This window comes from Nuphar pumila, chromosome 12 (genome assembly GCF_984573655.1).
Source record: "Nuphar pumila chromosome 12, dmNupPumi1.hap1.1, whole genome shotgun sequence".
In the NCBI taxonomy this organism is placed as follows: Eukaryota; Viridiplantae; Streptophyta; class Magnoliopsida; order Nymphaeales; family Nymphaeaceae; genus Nuphar; species Nuphar pumila.
The window spans coordinates 20,518,818-20,537,565 of NC_143260.1; the positions used below are offsets into that span (position 1 = coordinate 20,518,818).

The 18,748-nt window shown below is 38.1% G+C and overlaps 1 protein-coding gene across 1 annotated transcript; it reads left to right on the forward strand.

The window, feature by feature from the left end:
• The first annotated feature begins 2,367 nt into the window (after window positions 1-2,367).
• LOC149820233 (zinc finger CCCH domain-containing protein 23-like) lies at window positions 2,368-4,231 on the forward strand. Its single transcript, XM_089982741.1, has one exon. It carries the CDS (start codon window positions 2,486-2,488, stop codon window positions 3,746-3,748), a length of 1,263 nt encoding a protein of 420 aa, XP_089838867.1. The 5' UTR covers window positions 2,368-2,485; the 3' UTR covers window positions 3,749-4,231.
• The last annotated feature ends 14,517 nt before the right edge of the window (window positions 4,232-18,748 follow it).

The following is an 18,748-nucleotide window of genomic DNA, read 5'->3' on the forward strand; positions in this document are numbered from 1 at the left end:
TCGCAATTTTCCAACACATCCTTCTTCTCTAGACACAACCCAACCCGCATCAGACCCGACCGGACCCGAACCTCAACCAAATGGTACATGCACAAGCACCGCATTCCCGGACACGATTGCTTCCCTTTTTCCCCCGAAAAACGAGAAAAGAAAAAAAAAAAGAAAAGGTAATAAAGTAGCGTCGTTATCACGCGCATCCCGAGATCCGCCACAACCACAGGGACACGCGTCGATCAACCCGAGAGTTACTGAGTGATGGGGCCCGCACTCCACGCGTACGGTGAAGCGAGGCCTCTCCCGCATCCCACCACGTGATCGTTTACACGTGTTATGATTCTGTACGGTCTAGTTTGTTGACCGCACGATTTTCCTGTTCGTACGGCGGCGCGATAACTATGAGCGTACAAACCTATAGAGAGAGAGAGGGCCACTCAGTGTCACGTGACGGTCTGCTTACGTGGAACCATCGCCAATGGCGGGGAACCCAACTCGCCACGTGTAAAAATCGCCCCAATAGGGAGACAAAAAAAGCCCGGCCTATGCTCACCCTGATTCGGTTCGAGCCAATTGAAACCGGTTCGGTAACCGAGTCGAAGTTGGACGTGCGCTCTAAATTAAAGAGGAGATGTGGTGTTTCTAAAAAACTTGTAGACGTGGTGACATTTTTCCCCCGAAGGCGGACAGTTCATATCCTCGCATGGCAGAGACCCCCTCACTCGGCGCCACGTTTGAGGTTTTTTTATTAGGAAAAAATATATAAATCAGAAAATTAATCATCTCATTCCCACGTCCCCATCCTCTCTACCCTTCCTTTCTCGTTGCACTTCTTTCATTCATTTGCCTTTTTCTTTTGTCAAAATCCCTTCTACACCCCCCACACCTTAAAAAGAATATCTCCTCCATCCATGATTTGCATTTAACCTGCCTTGATTTTGTTTCATTAAATGGTGAACAGGAATTCAACAATTAAGAAATGGCATTAACTTCAATTTCTTTTAACAGGCAATAACCTCATGATGTTAACAAATTTGTCTTAACATTGGTGAATAGGAAGGAAGTAAAAAAGTAACCCTACCCCTACCCCTACCCCTCAAAAAAAAAATTTTTTTTTTTTTTTTGAGTCCAATGGTGCCTAAGGGTTATTGGTTTCCCCTCCACCCTATATATATTATATGGGGCCGTATATCTTTAATGGTGGCCCTGAAGGCATCAATTCTCAAATATTAAGCCAAACCAAAAAATTTCAACAGTAACCACCTAATCTCCTGCATTACTTCCAAATAAGTGAGCAATAGACTTGGTCTTGGGGGGCGATGAGATAGCAAATGAAAATGAGTGATGAGACTGGAGTTGTCACCTAGATTCTTGTAAATAAATTGTAGCCAAGGTTTAAAAACTGGTAGTCCGTATGGAGATTATGCATTTAAAAAATAAATAAAAAAGTGTTATATTTTGGCCTGATTGTCAAACTATATTTTGACCTCGAGGAGGTGGTAGCTATTAAATTCATTCTTTAGTGTTAATACAAAGGACAGGACCTCACTTTCCATTCCGATTGCATATATAAACATCCATCAAAGCTACCGGTTTCCAAAAGTCCATTATCTAAGTAGTTTGATCAGGTTTCACCAATTGCATTGTTAACTCTCATCATAGAGTTGCGGGAGTAAGAAAGATTTAGCGAATCTCCATCCCCTTTCTCATCTCCCTCACAAATCTAGCTGCCAAACAAACCCTAAACACGGATCAATTGGAATTCTTCCTTAAGAAGACCAAATAAAAAAAGACATTGGCGGGTGTGTGTGTGTGAAAAGCAAGCTCATATTCACCTGTTTGGTAGTGTTAACATCGAACAGTCAAAGCATTTTCCTTAGTGTCAAATCACCAAAAGAAAAATCAGAGCCCTAACCATAAACTACCATTTTACCACATTAAAACCACTAAACGCAATGCTTGAATCAACCCCAAAAAAAAAAACTCACTTTAGGTTTAAACCCTAATTCCTCCTTCCCCACCAAAAATGAGAAAGATGCTTCTTAAACACTCCAAGCCCATATCGGCCATTATCTAGAAATATAGGGACAAAAACGGAAACACACCAAAACAAGATGGGCCCCCACAAGACCAGGTTTTCTTCCGGCATTGATTTTTATTTTGCACGCAGTAAATACTAATCCACCGCCTCAAGGACCGAAACGGTGACCGTTAAAATATTATTTTAGCGAGAGAGGAGGGGTCAGGACTCGAGAACACTGAACAAGGCCCCGCCTTAACCAGGGTTAAACCCAAACCTCACCTCGGGTTACAACCTCCCCCTTCCTCGAGCTAATATATTGAGACAACCCTCCTGGTAGATTTTTCACATTGCAGAGTCGCAGAGCGACGCTTCCACCACCAGCACCTTCAACCCCATAACTTCGCCACCCCTAAGCCAACTGACCTTTATTTCAACCCTCTTTCCGGTGCACGTGAGCAGAAACAGGCCATGTTGGGAGATAACACTGTGATGGACCACGCACCACCATGGTCGCTCTTCGGCTCGTTCCCGGACCCGTACTCGCCGGGGACCTCGCCGGGTGTCGGCCGGGTGCTTACCCTCCCGGTGAGCGGCGTGACCATCCCCCACGGCCAGAACCACCTGGTCCATGACTCCTTCGCCGGTGGCTTCCCTGAGACCGTCTTCCACAAGGACTCGCCTGGAGACGTCCTTGCCACCCTGCAGCTGCAGCGCTTCCTGCCATCGAACAACGAGGACGCCGATTCCGGCGGTGCGGTGGACGCCTACTCGTGCGATGAGTTCCGGATGTACGACTTCAAGGTGAGGCGGTGCGTTCGCGGCCGGAGCCACGACTGGACCGAGTGCCCCTACGCCCACCCGGGCGAGAAGGCGCGGCGCCGGGACCCGCGCAAGTTCCTTTACTCCGGCACTGCTTGCCCGGACTTCCGCAAGGGCAACTGCAAGCGCGGCGACGCCTGCGAGTTCGCCCACGGTGTCTTCGAGTGCTGGCTCCACCCGGCGCGCTACCGCACGCAGCCCTGCAAGGACGGCACAGGCTGCCGCCGTAGGGTTTGCTTCTTCGCTCACACCCCTGAGCAGCTCCGCGTCCTCCCGCAGTCTCAGGCTGGCCAGACCCATCCGCAGTCATCCCCTCGCCTGGCCGCTCACTCCCTCGGTGACTCCTACGATGGCTCCCCTCTCCGCCAGGCGCTTGCTGCGGGCCTTGATCTCGACGGTTACATCTCAAAGTCTGCCATGATCTCCTCCCCGACTTCGACCCTGGTCGGCCATGGGGTTACCTCGCCACCGGCGATCTCCCCGCCTTCTTCCCCTTCCGGTTCGCCTCCTCTCTCCCCTGCTGCTGCTGTAAACACTGGTCATTCCTACGTCTGCCCTTTCTCCCCTCGCCGTCCTGCCCCGGCGAGGTCGATGTCCGATGTGCTAGCTTCTCTTCGCAACCTGCAGATCAGCAAGGCGAAGGGTATGCCGTGGGCTTCCGCTCAGTTGGCGAACTCGCCGCGGTCGACTTCGAGCCTCCGCCCGGCTTTCAGCAGCCTGCCGGCGACGCCGACTGGGTGGGTGTCGTCGCCGGATATCTGGGACTGCAGGTTTGTCTCCGCCGGTTGCGGCGTGCTCGGGCTCGAGGAGGAGGAAGAGGAGGAGCCGGTCGAGAGGGTGGAGTCCGGCCGGGACGTTCGGGCGAGCATCTTTGCGAAGCTGAGGAATCAGAATTCTCTGGAGCGGCCGTAGACGCTGGATCTCGGCTGGGTATGGGGGGTTTGGATCGTGGTTTGTTTTTTCCCGTCGGCCTTTTTGGGTTTTCCGTCTCGATTTATGGCGTTCGACGGCGTTTTCTTGGTGTTGCGTGTGTGTGTGTTTTGCCGGTTTGTGAATAGCGGCTTGTAGGAGGCAGTAAAAAGTAAGAAAAGAAAAGTAGTAGGGGGGCGTAAGGTGCAATTTAAGAAGCAAGTTCTTCATTTGTCTAAATTTGTAAATAGATGCAGGTGGAACGGCAGATAGGGGGTTGGATGGAGCACAGCTTTTCCGGAAATTCGTGGATTTTCTGGGGGGTTCATAGTGAAAATATTTTTAGATATTTTCGTTGATGGTAGAGGGCTCTGCCGGAAGTGAGGGTAGCGGCAGAATCATCTTATTTACTCTTTTGTTCTTTTAGTTTGTTTCCTTTAGTGGTGTCCATGTGAATTCTGGAAAGTGATCTGATTCCTTTTGAAATCTCTCTTATCCTCCATGATCTCTCTCTCTCTCTCTCTCTCTCTCTACTGTAATTATGTAATCGATACATTTTTCTCAATTAGGATGAATGGGATTTATGTCAATTTTTTTTTTTTTTTCCTTTTGACACCGACGTGTCCTTTGTGGGCAGACAGGATAGGGCTTAAACGTATAGTGTGGGGCCCATTTCTGTCATTTTGTTACAGTTTGGGCTGGAGATGACTGGTCGGGTCGGGGGTACTGGGGGCGGTTCGCTGGTTGTCGCGTGGGGTTGTACGGGCGTGCTAAGTGGGGGGGAGAGCGAGCGTACTGAGCAATTTTTTGACGTAAATACCCTTGAGTTTGTGTTGTGATGTTGCATGAGGCTTCGTCCGTCATTTTGGAATTTGTTGTTTTGACCATATTCATAAGGTGAGTATTGCTGTTATAGCCCTAGCCACAATAAACTGTGGTCTCTCTCTCTCTCTTAATACTATATTTATTTATTTATTTTCATTTATCGTGATAGATGAACAAAAAGTTGGAAAAGGAGACTCCTCTTTTCACGTGCTTAAAGTCGAGGAGGTCTCAGGCTCTCTCAGCCTCGTTCAGCATTTCCGAGGGACGAGACTTGAGAAAGAGATTTGGTGTTTTATTTTTTATTTTTATTATACAGTTTGCGTATCTAGCGAGGCTCGTCTATACTGTACAGTGGGGGTGGTTATCATTGCGAATTGCCTGGGGGATCCTAAATCGTCCCTTGTTTTTGTTGGATATGACTTTGCTGTCCCTGGATATTCCTGCCCTTGCGCCCTATTGTGGTGGGACCAGCCTGCTTGAGTCGTGAGATTTAGATTTGGACGTTTTAAAATTGGATTCGATTAGCCACACAGCCTCACTGATTGGTTTGGCCTGATCTCTAGTTTTCTGGGTTTGCATGCTGTGACTGATAGGGTAAGGTGTGTGTGTGTTGGAGTGTCTTTAGGTTGGACTGGGTGCACCCGGGGCTCCATCAGTCCCATTTGGATGGGGGGAGGGGAGCCATGTATACCCATATTGTGCTGTCAAGTGGGAAGCAAATCGGACGCTTTAATAAGGCTCTGTTTGGGAGCGCGAAGATGAGAGCGGAGTTCACAACAACATCCTTGTAAGGAAGGATATGATATGTTGAACAAGCTCCACTCCGGTAAAAACTTAGATGAGCGGAAGGTCTCCAACTCTGCTCCTTCTGAACTCTTCCAAAACAACAATCGCTGGAGATGAGCGGGAATCCTCTTCGGCATCGGTCTGCTCAGAAGTAAAAAAAAATGGACCAGAAAAATCCAACTTCCCTCCCGCGGGGTAAAATCTCAAACATGCCTTGTTTGCAAAGAAAATCAGGTTCCAAGTGACAAAAAGACGAGGAGTCTGCGTGTCTATCATCAACTTTGAGAGGCCGGGTTAAAGGGCGTTTCTTTCCTTTAGCAAGGAAAGAAGGTTTTCAATTCATTTTGAACATGTTTGGGAAAACTAAACCGTGTGTTTAACCACGAATACTGATGGAAGGGATTCGACATTTGAATAATGTTTTTGTGATAAAATATACAATTTTTTGAGGCTTCATTATTTATAAAGTTTTTGTATCGTTGGTTTTCATGATAAAAAGACCCTGCTTATGTGCGGTAATCGAACAATCAAGACTTGGTTTTTTTTATGAAATTAGTCATGTAAATCCAAAAAAAATGTTCGACACACGGCAGTTCCTCTGCATACAGTATACAAAATAACCAACGAATGATGAGTGTTTTTTCCTGTGTAGATCTTGTTTTTTCCTTGTGTAGATCTTGCTTTTACTGCTGTGTATTGGGAGTTAGTCTACTTATTGCTTGACGTAAAACAGATAGTCGATTTGTTTTTGTTTTTGTTTTTTTGTTGAATCTTGTTCACCGTTCTTTAGATAATTTGCTAAGCCAATGATTTTTTTTTTGTATGTTTCAGAATACGGTTAACCAACATGTTAACTAATCAATTATGATACATTCGATCAAATTTTGCAGTTTTTTTTTTTTGCAGTATCTTAATGTGACATCAGCGTGAAAAAGGTTCAAGAATCGATTTTATAAAGGCTAAAAAAGAATCACTTGTTTTGGCTTTTTGACCTCATATTGTAGGGTGGATCTCGAAAGGTATGAAAGATCTTTCTCCAAGCCATACATATGACTTTCATCGAATACAGTTTTTCACATAATTATATGTATCTATGAGATCGAGTATGAAATTTTGTTTACTCACTTGAAATTGAGTACATAATTCCATCCTTTAATTTCTAGGATTAGAAATCCTGTATTTTACATATCTATATGATCGAGTCCTTGAGTTTCTAAAAGAATTGATTGTGATCGAACCAATAGTTTGTTTGATGTAGGTCATGTTTATTTCGATCGAATTATTTGGTCCTACTCGTTATCGATGGGATTAGAGACTTTTCCAGCAAGAAATATATCGAAAAGTTAATGCCATGCTAGCAAAAAATCTGAGTTTTATCAAAATCTTGCTCTAAAATTCTTGATGAACTAGCTTTTTATGATTACATCGATAATAATCCATCAAAAGGAGGATTGTTCAGAGTCAACTTAATGGACAACAGAGATGGAATAGCGGTTAATTGGTTAGGACACACTATCTTTAGAGATAAGGAGGGGCATAAACTTTTTGTATGTCAAATGCCTACCATCTTTGAAACATTTTCGATAGTTTTGATAGATGAAGATGAAATTGTGAGAGCCAATGTTTCTTTTACAAAGGCAGAATCAAAGTATAGTGTCGAACAAGTGGGTATTGATAATGCATAAAATGTATATCATGTTATTATAAAATCATGCATTTATATAAACTTTTATAGCTTAAACACCCTTGTTTATGTTGTTTTAGGTGTGAATGAGCTATAGTTTGAATTTCATCATAATCAGAGTTAAAACGAGAAAATTAAAGTATTTTTTGATAAATCAGATTCGTACCGATATGAACTGGATCTAGATCTGATCCAAATCATACCAAATGGATATCAAATTTGGTTCACACATCCTTCAGACCCAAAGTCTAAGGTCCACACGTGAATAAATATCCAAAAACCCCTCTTTCAAATGGCATAGGTGGTTTTTAGCAATTTTAGGAAGTTTTAGTACTAAATTATAAATAGTTCTAAAAAGGCTTTGATTTTTAATATTGTAAAATATTTTTCTATATATGGGAAACGTACAAAACTGATAAAAATGTCTTACACCTAGAGTTCCATGCATCTTTTTACCAAATCTCTCTTTCCCCTTTTTGCCTCCTTGTCTGTCTCTCATTTATGCTTCCCTTCTTTATACTATTTTGCTTTTTTGTACCATCATGTTTTCAACCACTCTTCCTTTCTTTTTCTTTATTTGTTTTTTTATATTTGTTGCAGGTACACATGGCTAAAAGATTGTAAACTCGGATTTGGTGTGAACCATAATCTACCACTACGATCGGTGGTCGAGAACCTCTCCCCCTGCAACCAATTGATCTCTTTCTTTCAACACCGATCTCCTCCTTCGTTAACTCGATTTTCAACCGTGCTGCAACAAAAATAGAATCCCAGCAAAAAAAAGATGTATATGACGTGAGATCTGAAGTGTATGTCCATTCTTTCCTCTCTCGTTTTATTTTTTGGTTTTTATTTTTTATTCTTTTTAGAAAAAAATATAAAAAAAAAATCTTGGCCATTTTTCTTTTGAGTTTTCGTTTGGGTTTTTAATATATGATGTTATTTGTCAATTAGAGTCAGTCTACGGTGTCTGGTCATTTTTTTTGGCATTTTTGTCGAGTCTTGAGTCGTTCGATCAAAAGAACTTAACTGAAAAGGCCCGTCGGGTGAGTTTTGATTTATAAAACTGTTTGTATTGATTCATAGCATAGTTTATTTTTATATGTGCTTTGATTAGATTAGTTTTAGGTTCTTTTTACAGTAGATCTGAGTTTCTTTATTTTAGATTTCATTTTTTCTAAAAATAAATTAGGCAAAATTAGGGTTTTATCGATTATAGTGTTTTTAGGCATATTTTCATATTTTCTTCAAATCATTAGGTATAAATTAGTTTATTTTTATTATTCATGTGATTTTTACATCATGTTAACTTAGATTTAGGTTTAGATCAATTTAAATTAAGTTCTTTATTTTCAGTATTAATTAGATCAATTAATTAGAAAAAATCTACAATAGCCGATTAAGGGTTTTTGTAAAAAAAAATTAGATTCATCAATTTTAGATTAAGTTCTTTATTTACTTAATCGATATTTTTTTAATCATCAATTTTAAATTCTATTAATTCATGTTTTGTAGTAATTGTATTAGGATTTTTTCATTATTTAATGTCAGTATAAAATAGAATAGATTCATGTTAATTAAATTTAATTAGTTTGTTAAATTAGGTTAGTCGATTTAGCTTTCAATTCAATTATCGGATTTTCTAGAATAGATTAGAATATTTCTGCTCAATTATGAATTGTTGTAGCTTATCAATAATTTATTCCAGAAGTCAAAGTTAGCATTAATTTAAATTATTTTACAGCATTTTAGATTTAATTGCTTAGTGCATGTTTTGGATTTTTCAATCTTGTATATATAAATTAGTTTAAAATACATATAGTCGGTTTCTTGTTTTGGTCTTAATTCATTTAATTAATTAGATTAGACAATTTAGTTATTTTGGTATTTTCATTTGGTAGTGAGATTAATTCAATTTTGAAAATTCGTACAACATGTTAGCATAATTATTAGATAAGTTAGTTAGTTAATTTGTTAGTTGTTACTTGATCTTGATAGTTAATTAATTAATTAGTTGAATTCTTGCAAATTCGGTTAGCTTTCTTCTTGATTGTTGTTAATCAATTTTCTTAGATAGTTTGAATTTCATACATCTGAGTTAGATAAGTTAGTTATTAAATTAGTTAATTTGTTAGTTTGTTAAGTATTTTGTTAGCTATTTCATTTCTTGATCTTTGTTATACGGTTAGTACTTTTCTTGTAAAAGTTTATGTTAAATTAGTTAGTTATTTCTTGTTTTCTTGTTCTTGATTAGTTAGGTTAGGTAATTAATTAGATTAGTTCTTGATTCTTATTTAATCCAGCATACATTAGTTATTCATGTTTTCTTTAATTAAGTGCATTAGATAATTTAAATAGTTTGATTTTAGATTAGAATAATCGATTCTTGTTAGTAAGTGCCCTCTTTGTTTTGTGGTTTAGTTAAATTAACCCTTAACATTGTTTCCTTTTAATTTATTATCCCTCCTAATTATACTATCATTCATTATTTAATTTGAATATATTTGGGTAGTAGTTCCCTTAGTTTTTTATTTTTTATTATACGTGGCTACACTGTACCAGCATAAGGAGGTGGCGCTACAAGAAAAATGTGGATTAGCAATGAACGCTATCTGTCGCTAAACAGTTTAGCGACAGATTGGCGATAGTTTAGCGACAGATAGTGTTCATTGCATAATCTTGGTCGCTAATCAGCGACAAAACTTATCTGTTGCTACTTCCGTCGCTAATTTGCGATGAACATGATCTGTGCGAGTTCGTCGCTAAATAAACACTGATTTGGGTTTGCGATGAAATATATTTCATTGCAAACCATCAAAAATTCATCGTTAAATATTAGCGACGGATATTATCTGTCCCTAATCCGTCGCAAAATTTAAAAAAAAAAAAGAGCCCTAAGGCGCAGCCTCATACGCCTTGAGGCGCACGCCTTGAGGTGAGGCGCGCCTCAAGCTAAGGCCTACACGCCTTGAATTTTTTAATCAAATAAGGGTCAAAGTTCTCATTTGACCAAAAATTAGGGTTTTTTTACGCAGTTTTAACTAAGCTGCTAATAAAAAATTGTGTATAATCCATAAGAAACCGAGTCTCAAACATAAGCCAAAGAAAAAATTTGGTTCGGGACCCGCACTGGGGGGAACCCCCGGACCTCCCTCCTGTAAGGAAAAAAACTCTAAATCAGGCTTCACAACTCATCTTCATATGATGACATTTTTCGCCCAACAGTTGCAATGTGTGTATTGTTCCATGTGTTGTTATCCACAATTACAGTTTTGTTTCCCATAGCTGTTCTCTGATAACCATAATCCCAACATGACATCACTTTAGCATCCGGAGGTGTATTCTGGTGCGGCCAAAAGTAGGCCTCACGATAGTCATCAAAGATAACCCTGCCACCATGGGCACCTCTTGCAGCCAAGACTATGAAAGGTGAAGAATATGCCTCTGATGTGACCCATGTGCAGTGTATAACATATCTGGATAGTAGGTAAAATGCAGCTACAAGCAAAGCAATAGCTCCATCTCTTTGGAAAGGAAGAGATGAATCAAGTGATGCCTGTCACAAAAACAAAGTTCAATGTTAATCGGTTAATATATGCAAGTGAAAATAAAAGCATGGTAAAATGCAGCTACAAGCAGAGGAATAACTCCATCTCTTTGGAAAGAGCGATAAATCAAGTGATGTGCCTCACAAAAACAAAGTTCCATGTTAACATGTTAATGTATGAAAGTTGAAATGAGACCATCATCCTAACTGTGTCACATCTTATACTACTGGTTGGCGTTAAAAGCCCTACCAAGTTACCAACTCCATGCAAGAGGACACAATTCATCATAATGAAAGAACATAACAATAGGAAGAAGAAAGCCAAAAGGGGCACAAATGGAAGCAATTAGCTTAGGGATTCTGTAAGAGGCAAGTACATATATGCTGCAGGAAAAAGATTTTGCTTCAGAATACGTGTACAGAAATATTATGAAGCACTTTGTATCAACAATGCTAAATGGAAGATCAAAGCATCAAATATTAAGCAACATTCTCATGTTCTTGACTATATAGCTCCGGTTGCCAGTCTTTTTCTTTTGAGAAGACTTTAAGCTATTTTCAATAAACTCAGAAGAACTAAATTTCTCACAAAAAATCAGGTAAAAAGTAATGAAAAGGTTGCAAAATTGACACTGCTTGTAAGCATCACAAGGAAACATTAAAATTTTCTATGAAAATAATTAATTCTTGGAATTTTCTTTTTTACTACAAAACTATGCTGATATTTTTTATTTATCTCAATCAAGCAATAAACTCACCCCCAGATAGCAATTGCCCTTGTAGTGTTCTCTGGTTCCATAGGATCTGGTGGTGCAGGATTTCTGCTAGTTTTCACAGCACAAAATCTACAACCCCGTGTACATGTATCCCCTAAAAGCTTGATTGTTGCAGTCTCAATGCCATCTTCGTCTCTGCCAGCCCCTCCCCCTCCATTCCAACACTGCAAGCAACATACCAAACCTCAAATGATCATTTCTTTTAGATGATTATGATCATAAACTTCTAATGTAATTCAATATCATCAGTGAAATCCACTAAAAAACATTCCAAAGAATTTTTCAGATTTTGAGTTGTAGATAGTCTTTAATTAAAGATCAAACCGATCATGAAATGATCAAGAGATCTCAAAAGATGGACGTAGTATCCCACAAATAAGAGGCAGACTGGATCCAGACTAACTTTCTGCTTTTTGCAAGTGTTGGCTGCCCCATGTTATGCACTTGGTAATCAGAGCATTTCAAGATTGCATCAAGCAATGCCTCTCGATCAAAAACAGAAAAGATCGACCTACTTAATGAAATGCCAAATATTAACAAACAATCGCAAAACAAGTACTCCTACACCTGTGAACAAAAGAAACCCTCTGCATAGTCATAACAAGCTAAAAAAGTATTATTTCCATGCAATTTCACTTCAAAGACAAATTCAAGTACCATGAACCAAAAGCTCAAAAGTTTGAAAGAGTTCCCTGAGGACATCATTTCCATTAATGGTAAAAGAAAAAAGGTTGTTTAGATTCAAATCATAACCAGTAAAGCTATGATGAACAACTGTTTTAACATAACTAAATAACCCAAACAATACTTTGATAGAAATAACCATATTTAGAAATGCATATTTCATTAGAACAGATGAATTCTGCATCAGAAGCAAATAGACCACAACCAAGACTATGTCATAGCTATTATGTTCCTCAGATTATTTACAAGTGATATTAATAAAGATTCAACTGGATCAAATGATAACAGAACAATGATGCAGTGAAAATGTGGGCCCCATAGCGTCCTACATGGGGCTTGTTTTCCTGTGGGAGGTGTTTGCTTCACCTACCACAGGAAAATAACCATTTTTCTTATGAAACCTGTGATTTTTCTGTGAACAATTAGGCCTTTAGAAACAGATGTTCAAGGTACAACAACTAACGTTATTTTTCCTCAAGTGTTAAAAGCCATGCATACAGGCATCATGTTGCAGACCATTTATATACTCTTAACAAAAAAGGGAATGAATTAAACTATGAGTCAATAATTACCTTTTTCATGTAATATTCTTGTTCTTTGTATGTTATCTTTTTCTCTTAGTTGCTAATTTTTAGGATTGTTCATGATAAAACTTGTCTTTTGTGGAACCAGGGGGTAAAGAAATGTATAGAGGAAGTAGGGATTGGTTTTATTATGAGTCCTGAGTACCATCTGGCAATGAAAATTGTTGCTCCTGTATAGAAAAAATTGAAATTGAAGACAATATTCAACATATTGGGCCCAATGTTGAATCCAGCACGGGTTCCATATGTTGTCGTTGGTGTCTACCATCAAGAACTGGTAATTTAAAAGTATCCTTCAATATGCTCATTAGTTTGTATTTTTCATTCTTCATGTATGTTCCCTTTTCCTGTACTGCTCTCTGGTTGTTTAGGCTAAGGAATGGTTATATCTTCACTTTTTATGAAGGAATTTTACTAATTTAATGTACTTTGTAGTTTGCTCTCTTTATTCTTCTCATTTATCTTGATCACTTCATTGTAGCGACAAGAAACGTTGTGTTTTTCGTTCCTCATCAAGTTTGATACATGACACAAGGGCAGAATGCTATGGTATCCAAATAACAACTTTTCTCATCAAGTTTCATCATTAAAGATATCATTTCAGTCATGAAAAGTTGTTGCCTTCAGAATCACCCTCTGCTTCTTTTGGAGTGCATCAAAACTGGCTTAAGGGTGAAGAATTCAGATATTGATAGAAACAAAAAGAAGAAAGAAAAAGAAGTATAAATCTCCATAAGCGCATTCACATGATCAATTATCCCCTTTATTCATCACCATGTTATTAAGAAGAAGAACAATGTATAAGCTTTTATGCAACCCCTTGTTAATCTAAAACTTAAATTTCTTAAAAGCAACGAACTCCCAGTCTTTGAATCACACTGACTTCATCTTACCAAAAAAAAATCAAAACTCTACCTGATAATCAGCACCACCAACCTAAAACCCAAACTTTCTTCTAGAGAATTTCGACTAGACCTAACAATTCAGGACACGTAACTATAAAGCAACCAAAACAATTTCAAGACGCGAGCAATATATACAATTAAAAAAATGCACACAAAAATCTACTTAATGCCATTATCAACAACAAAACCCTAAACTCCCATCATTCAACACCACCACCAAATTCCTTGAACGAAAAAAAAGAAACTAATGTTACCAATGTTGGGGCACTGGAATTTAGAGAGTGAGAGAGAGAGAGGGGTCACCTCCCCAATGTTGGGGCACTAGGCTTCCTCACAGACGGTGTTGAGCTTCAGATGGGACAACAAATCCTTGAGATCCATGTACCTCTCCCCTTGTGTGGCCCTCTGCCTCAACCATTTTGGCTTCTTCGCATCTGGTTTGCGCCCCTTGTAGCATCCCAGACCTCCAGGGTAAGACTGGCTCGCTAGAATAGTGGCTGATTCGAAGAGCTTGGGGGGATTTGCTGACGATGGTGGTGGCGATGATGAACCAGAAATCTTCTGGGACGACGAGTCTGCTGCCTCTAATCTGATGGTGGTGGTGAATGGAAGGAAAGAGGCATGATTCGGGAACTTGGGTTTTCTTGGGTGGAGAAAAACCGAAGGGAAATGCGAAGGAAAGAAGAAAAGAAGAGGGGAAAGGGAAAGGAGAGAGGAAGGAGGGGAAGACAAGAGTGTGTCGGTGTAACACCCCAATTTTTATAACCCGAAAATGGTGGAATAATTTTTTTTTGAAATGCTTTTAAAACTCTTAGCAGTTAACAACGGAAAAACACATTGGGCATAAAACTTGGTGTGCTACTTCATATGAACGCTTGCAAACATATAATTGTGGAATTTAAAATTTAACAACTAATTAACCATGCATGAAATAAAATCTAAGTTCCATAATATCCAAAATCATTCACATTTGTCCTTGAATTGAATTAAAATAAAATCAGAGTTTAAGATTCATGAAGCAGAGGAAAGGTAGGCTCAGTCCCCATCGCAACCTCCCGCCTTCGCATGTAAGATACTCCTCATTACCTAAAAAATATTGAACCATATAGGGTCAGACAAAACATGTCTCAATAGAGTGAAATATGCTAAGCTTGTAAGACCGAATTACAAAGCAAGAATTTCAATAGAGATTTCATGGTTTAGCACTGAAATTCTGAAACAATCATAAAACTAATCATGCATGTTCAGAATTTACATGTTTAATAAAAGGTCATTAATTCATACATTCAAATTATAAAATACATGAGCAATTAATATGCATGACTTACCATATGTAGGAGCCCTTCAATGCATGCATATTTTCTTATCTTTAATTATAATTTCTTACTTAGATGATGTATGTGATGCCAAATTAATGCACACACAATTTAAGTTATCATTTCTTAGCTCTGCTGATACGACACAGACAAACATTATCAGATCAGGACCATGGCTGAGGACATGTTTTACATACATGGATGGCTTTAGCCTAGTCAGGTCCATTCACTAAGACAGGTGAGAGACGTTAATACGAAAGAGATTTCCAACACCTTTCAACCCGATGCACCAATTTTTTCTCATGAGTACTAGAACTTTTACACTGCAGTCTAATGCAGAGGTTTTCCTTATGAAATCGTGGGAGGAGAGAAGCAACCTTTTGTGCCCATAACAGACTTGCCCCACGAAGTTTTGTATCACTTGCTACTCTCCCAGCAAGTATCTTAATTTTTAACGTCACATGATTACTTGATTATAGTCTTACTTTTCATGCAACATTAACTTGAACTACTTTATAATCGTGGATGTATTTTTTTTTATAAAGTATTGAAAAGATTCACTTAATACAACTAGTAACAGAACTTGAGCACATGCGAAGTATGAATATTTTACTCACTTTTACACACCATATAGCACATATACAGAGCAAATGCATCTTGCATAAGATCAGATCTGCATAATTATTCATATAGTGCATACTATTCTAAATGAAGAAATTTGCATAAAAACATACGAACTATGCCTCTTTTAACCCTCGGTCTAAAAGTTGGTCTTAAATTTACCAAATTCTTAACTCTGTTCGACTGGTAAAGAGCTCACAGAAATTTTTTGGCTTCATGAACAGAGCTGAACTTTCTTCAGTATATAGGAAATTTTGTTAGCTGTCCGTAGCCGTAAACCGTTCATAAAAACTTCTTTGTATGAGGGAGTTCCGAACGTTTTACTATAGACCTATCATCTTTTGTTCTGACTGCCACAAGGACGTACTCAATTCTTGAAATGATCCCAAAATTTCACAGTACATGCAAAATTTTGTTAGCTTTCCAACACAATAATCTGTTTATCAAAACTCCTCCATAAGAGAGAGAAACGACCATTTTACTGGACAGAGGTCAAGCCAGAAACCTAGAAATTCTGAGATTTGCATTTGGGTGAGCCAAACCAAGTCACCCGAATCCCGAAATAATTTAAAAGAAATAGGCAATATGCATGAAATAAAATTCAAAAAAATCCATAATATTCACAGTTGATTGAACAAACCATATTCTATCATAAATTATCAAATCTTGCATGAATCAACCCACGAAATTAACTTTCTTGATGAATTTATCATTTTCTTTTCTCAGAAACCTAATTTTGCTAAAATTGCAAGATCCCAAAATTTTGACCATAGAAAACCCTAAAATTTTTACAATATGCCTACAATAACATATTCTACCGACCCAAATCAATATTTTCAAGAAAATCGTAGCATAAATTGAATATTAGCTATTTTTACAAATCTATTTTTTGAGAAACTGGTTTTTATGAAAAAACCCGATTTCAAAAAGGGTTTTCTTTGAGGGGAAACGTGTTTTTACCATGGATCATAGATCTTAGTCAAACGCATGGTTAGGAGGGTCTAATCATGGTCTAAACTCATGAAAAAATATAAAAACTCATGCCAAGAACTCCGTTCTTGCAAGAAAAGCATAGATACTCTACCTTTTGTTGAAGAAAACATTTTTTGATGGGTTGATGAATCTTTTTGCATGATCCGTCCGATCAGCTCCTTCTTCCAGAAAGAGGAGGGCCTTAGATAACCTCAATACACTCCTTGAGGTATGAATCTTGCACTCAAGAAGCAAAAGAAACCCTAAAGAAAAAGGGAAAAGGGAAGGGAAAGAGAGGGAAAAGAGAAGAGGGTTTTTGGGGAAGAGAGAAAGAGCTCTAAAAAAAATCCAACCAAATGAGGGGGGCGTGAACTAGGAGAGGGCTTTATAGCCCATCTTGAGTTAGGTCATGGGATGGAATTAATTCCAGCCCTTGATCAAAACAAGGGAAATCATTGGAGCCCTTGATCTCCACTTTGACTATTCAAGTTTTAAATAAGCTTGAATTTCTCTACTACTTTTATTTTCAATATAAAACTTGAAGTAAGATGCCACATAGGATGGGATGGCCCACCTATGGACTCCTACTGAACTATAAAATATGTTTAATTTACGAAAAATCTATTATATTAAATCATAATTAATTAATTATTAAATTCCAATTAAAATCGCTTTTTGTTCTATATAACCACAAATCATGTGAAAATGTAAAGGCATTGAGTATAAGCTAATTCCAACTTATTAAGCATGTTAATATGTACATATTTTTACAATCTACTTTTTTTAATTCACTTCATTCAAATAAATTTCCTTAAAGAAAAATCAAATTTTTCTTTTTAAGAGAAATGTTTTCCTATAGCCACCACTTAAGATTTTCTCTAATATCCAAAGCATGTAGGGTTTATATTTACTACATTTTAACATAATTAAACCCCCTAAACCTTACTAATATACTCAAACATTCATTTTTAAAGAAATCATGATTGTATATTGGCACAAAATTCAAGAAATTTCACAATATTATAAAAAAAGAACTTAGGAATTTTTCGGATATTACAGTCGGCGACGACGTGGCTCCGACCGGTTTGCGGACAAGGAAGAGAAAGGAGAATAAGAGAAGGCTCGGAGCGGCTGCGTACAGTGAAAGGGGGAAAAGTGCGAAGGGGGTGAAAAAAATTTTGTGATTTAAATCACTAATTATTGACAGATTTGTGACGGAAACATTCCATTGCAAAATCCTTTGCTAATTAGCGACGGACAAATTTTGTCGCTCATTCATCATGAAACTGCGACGAAATGTGTCTGTCGCTAATTAGCGACGGATTTTGCGATGGAATAATTTTGTCACTAATTTCAATTATGGCTACGACTAGTTTTCTCTCGTTAATCTATCATAAATTTGAGATGAAAAAAATCCTTCACAAATTTTCGTCGCTAATTAACGTTTTTCTTATAGTGTGGGTGGGCTGAGGTAGATGTAAAAGAATATGGTCATCAAGCTCTCTGAATTTTGTTAGAAAGGCCTCAGCATAGTTTAGAAATTTAATTATTTGTGTCCCTTTTGTTTTTCGGTTAACTTGTAATTAAGAATAGAACAATTATTCTTTTTTTTCAGTTATTAATAAAGTAAAGTTCAGAGAGTTTATTTTGCCTAAGTTTTGTTTTCTATGAAGACGATCTGACTTGCTACTCTGCAACGAGTGTAAGAACTGGTTTTAATTTATTATTTGGTGTGCAGTTCTTGGTTTAAAAATATTGTTTTCAAAATCATCACCAGGTGTAACTATTGAGTTCTATGGTGGTGAACTCGATGAAGTCAGTTATAGTGATCCTGCTATTGTGAAAAAATATGGTAGACATGTTCAATTAGGTAAAAAAATTTAATTGAATCATGCTACTTTGAAATCTGATGGTGTTTTTTGTAGTAGTCCAAAGGGTTGGTTCACTTTTGGACATGCTTTGTTTGCTTTGCTTTTTTTTCGGCCACATTTTGGCATGGTGCTTGGAAGTGACAAAAAAAAATCTTTGAATCTCCTACCATATCTTGCATATGTCATATTTCTGCCCTATGATTTTTTTTTCTCATTTAATAAAGGTATGGAACCTTGGGTGACTAATTGGTGGAATATCAGCCAATCCTAAACTTTTTTTAATGAGATTCAAGAAAAGAGCATTCTAGAACGATTCATAAAATTAGAAGAATTGTTCTTGTTGGACGAAATGATAAAGGAGTATTTGGAGATATATATACAAAAGCTTTGTATTTGAATCTACAAAGTAACGATATAGTTGGTAAGAATGCA

What these genes read in the sequence shown, in the direction of transcription:
- LOC149820233 (XM_089982741.1), top strand. Translation starts at nt 2,486, where the DNA reads ATGTTGGGAGATAACACTGTGATGGACCACGCACCACCATGGTCGCTC.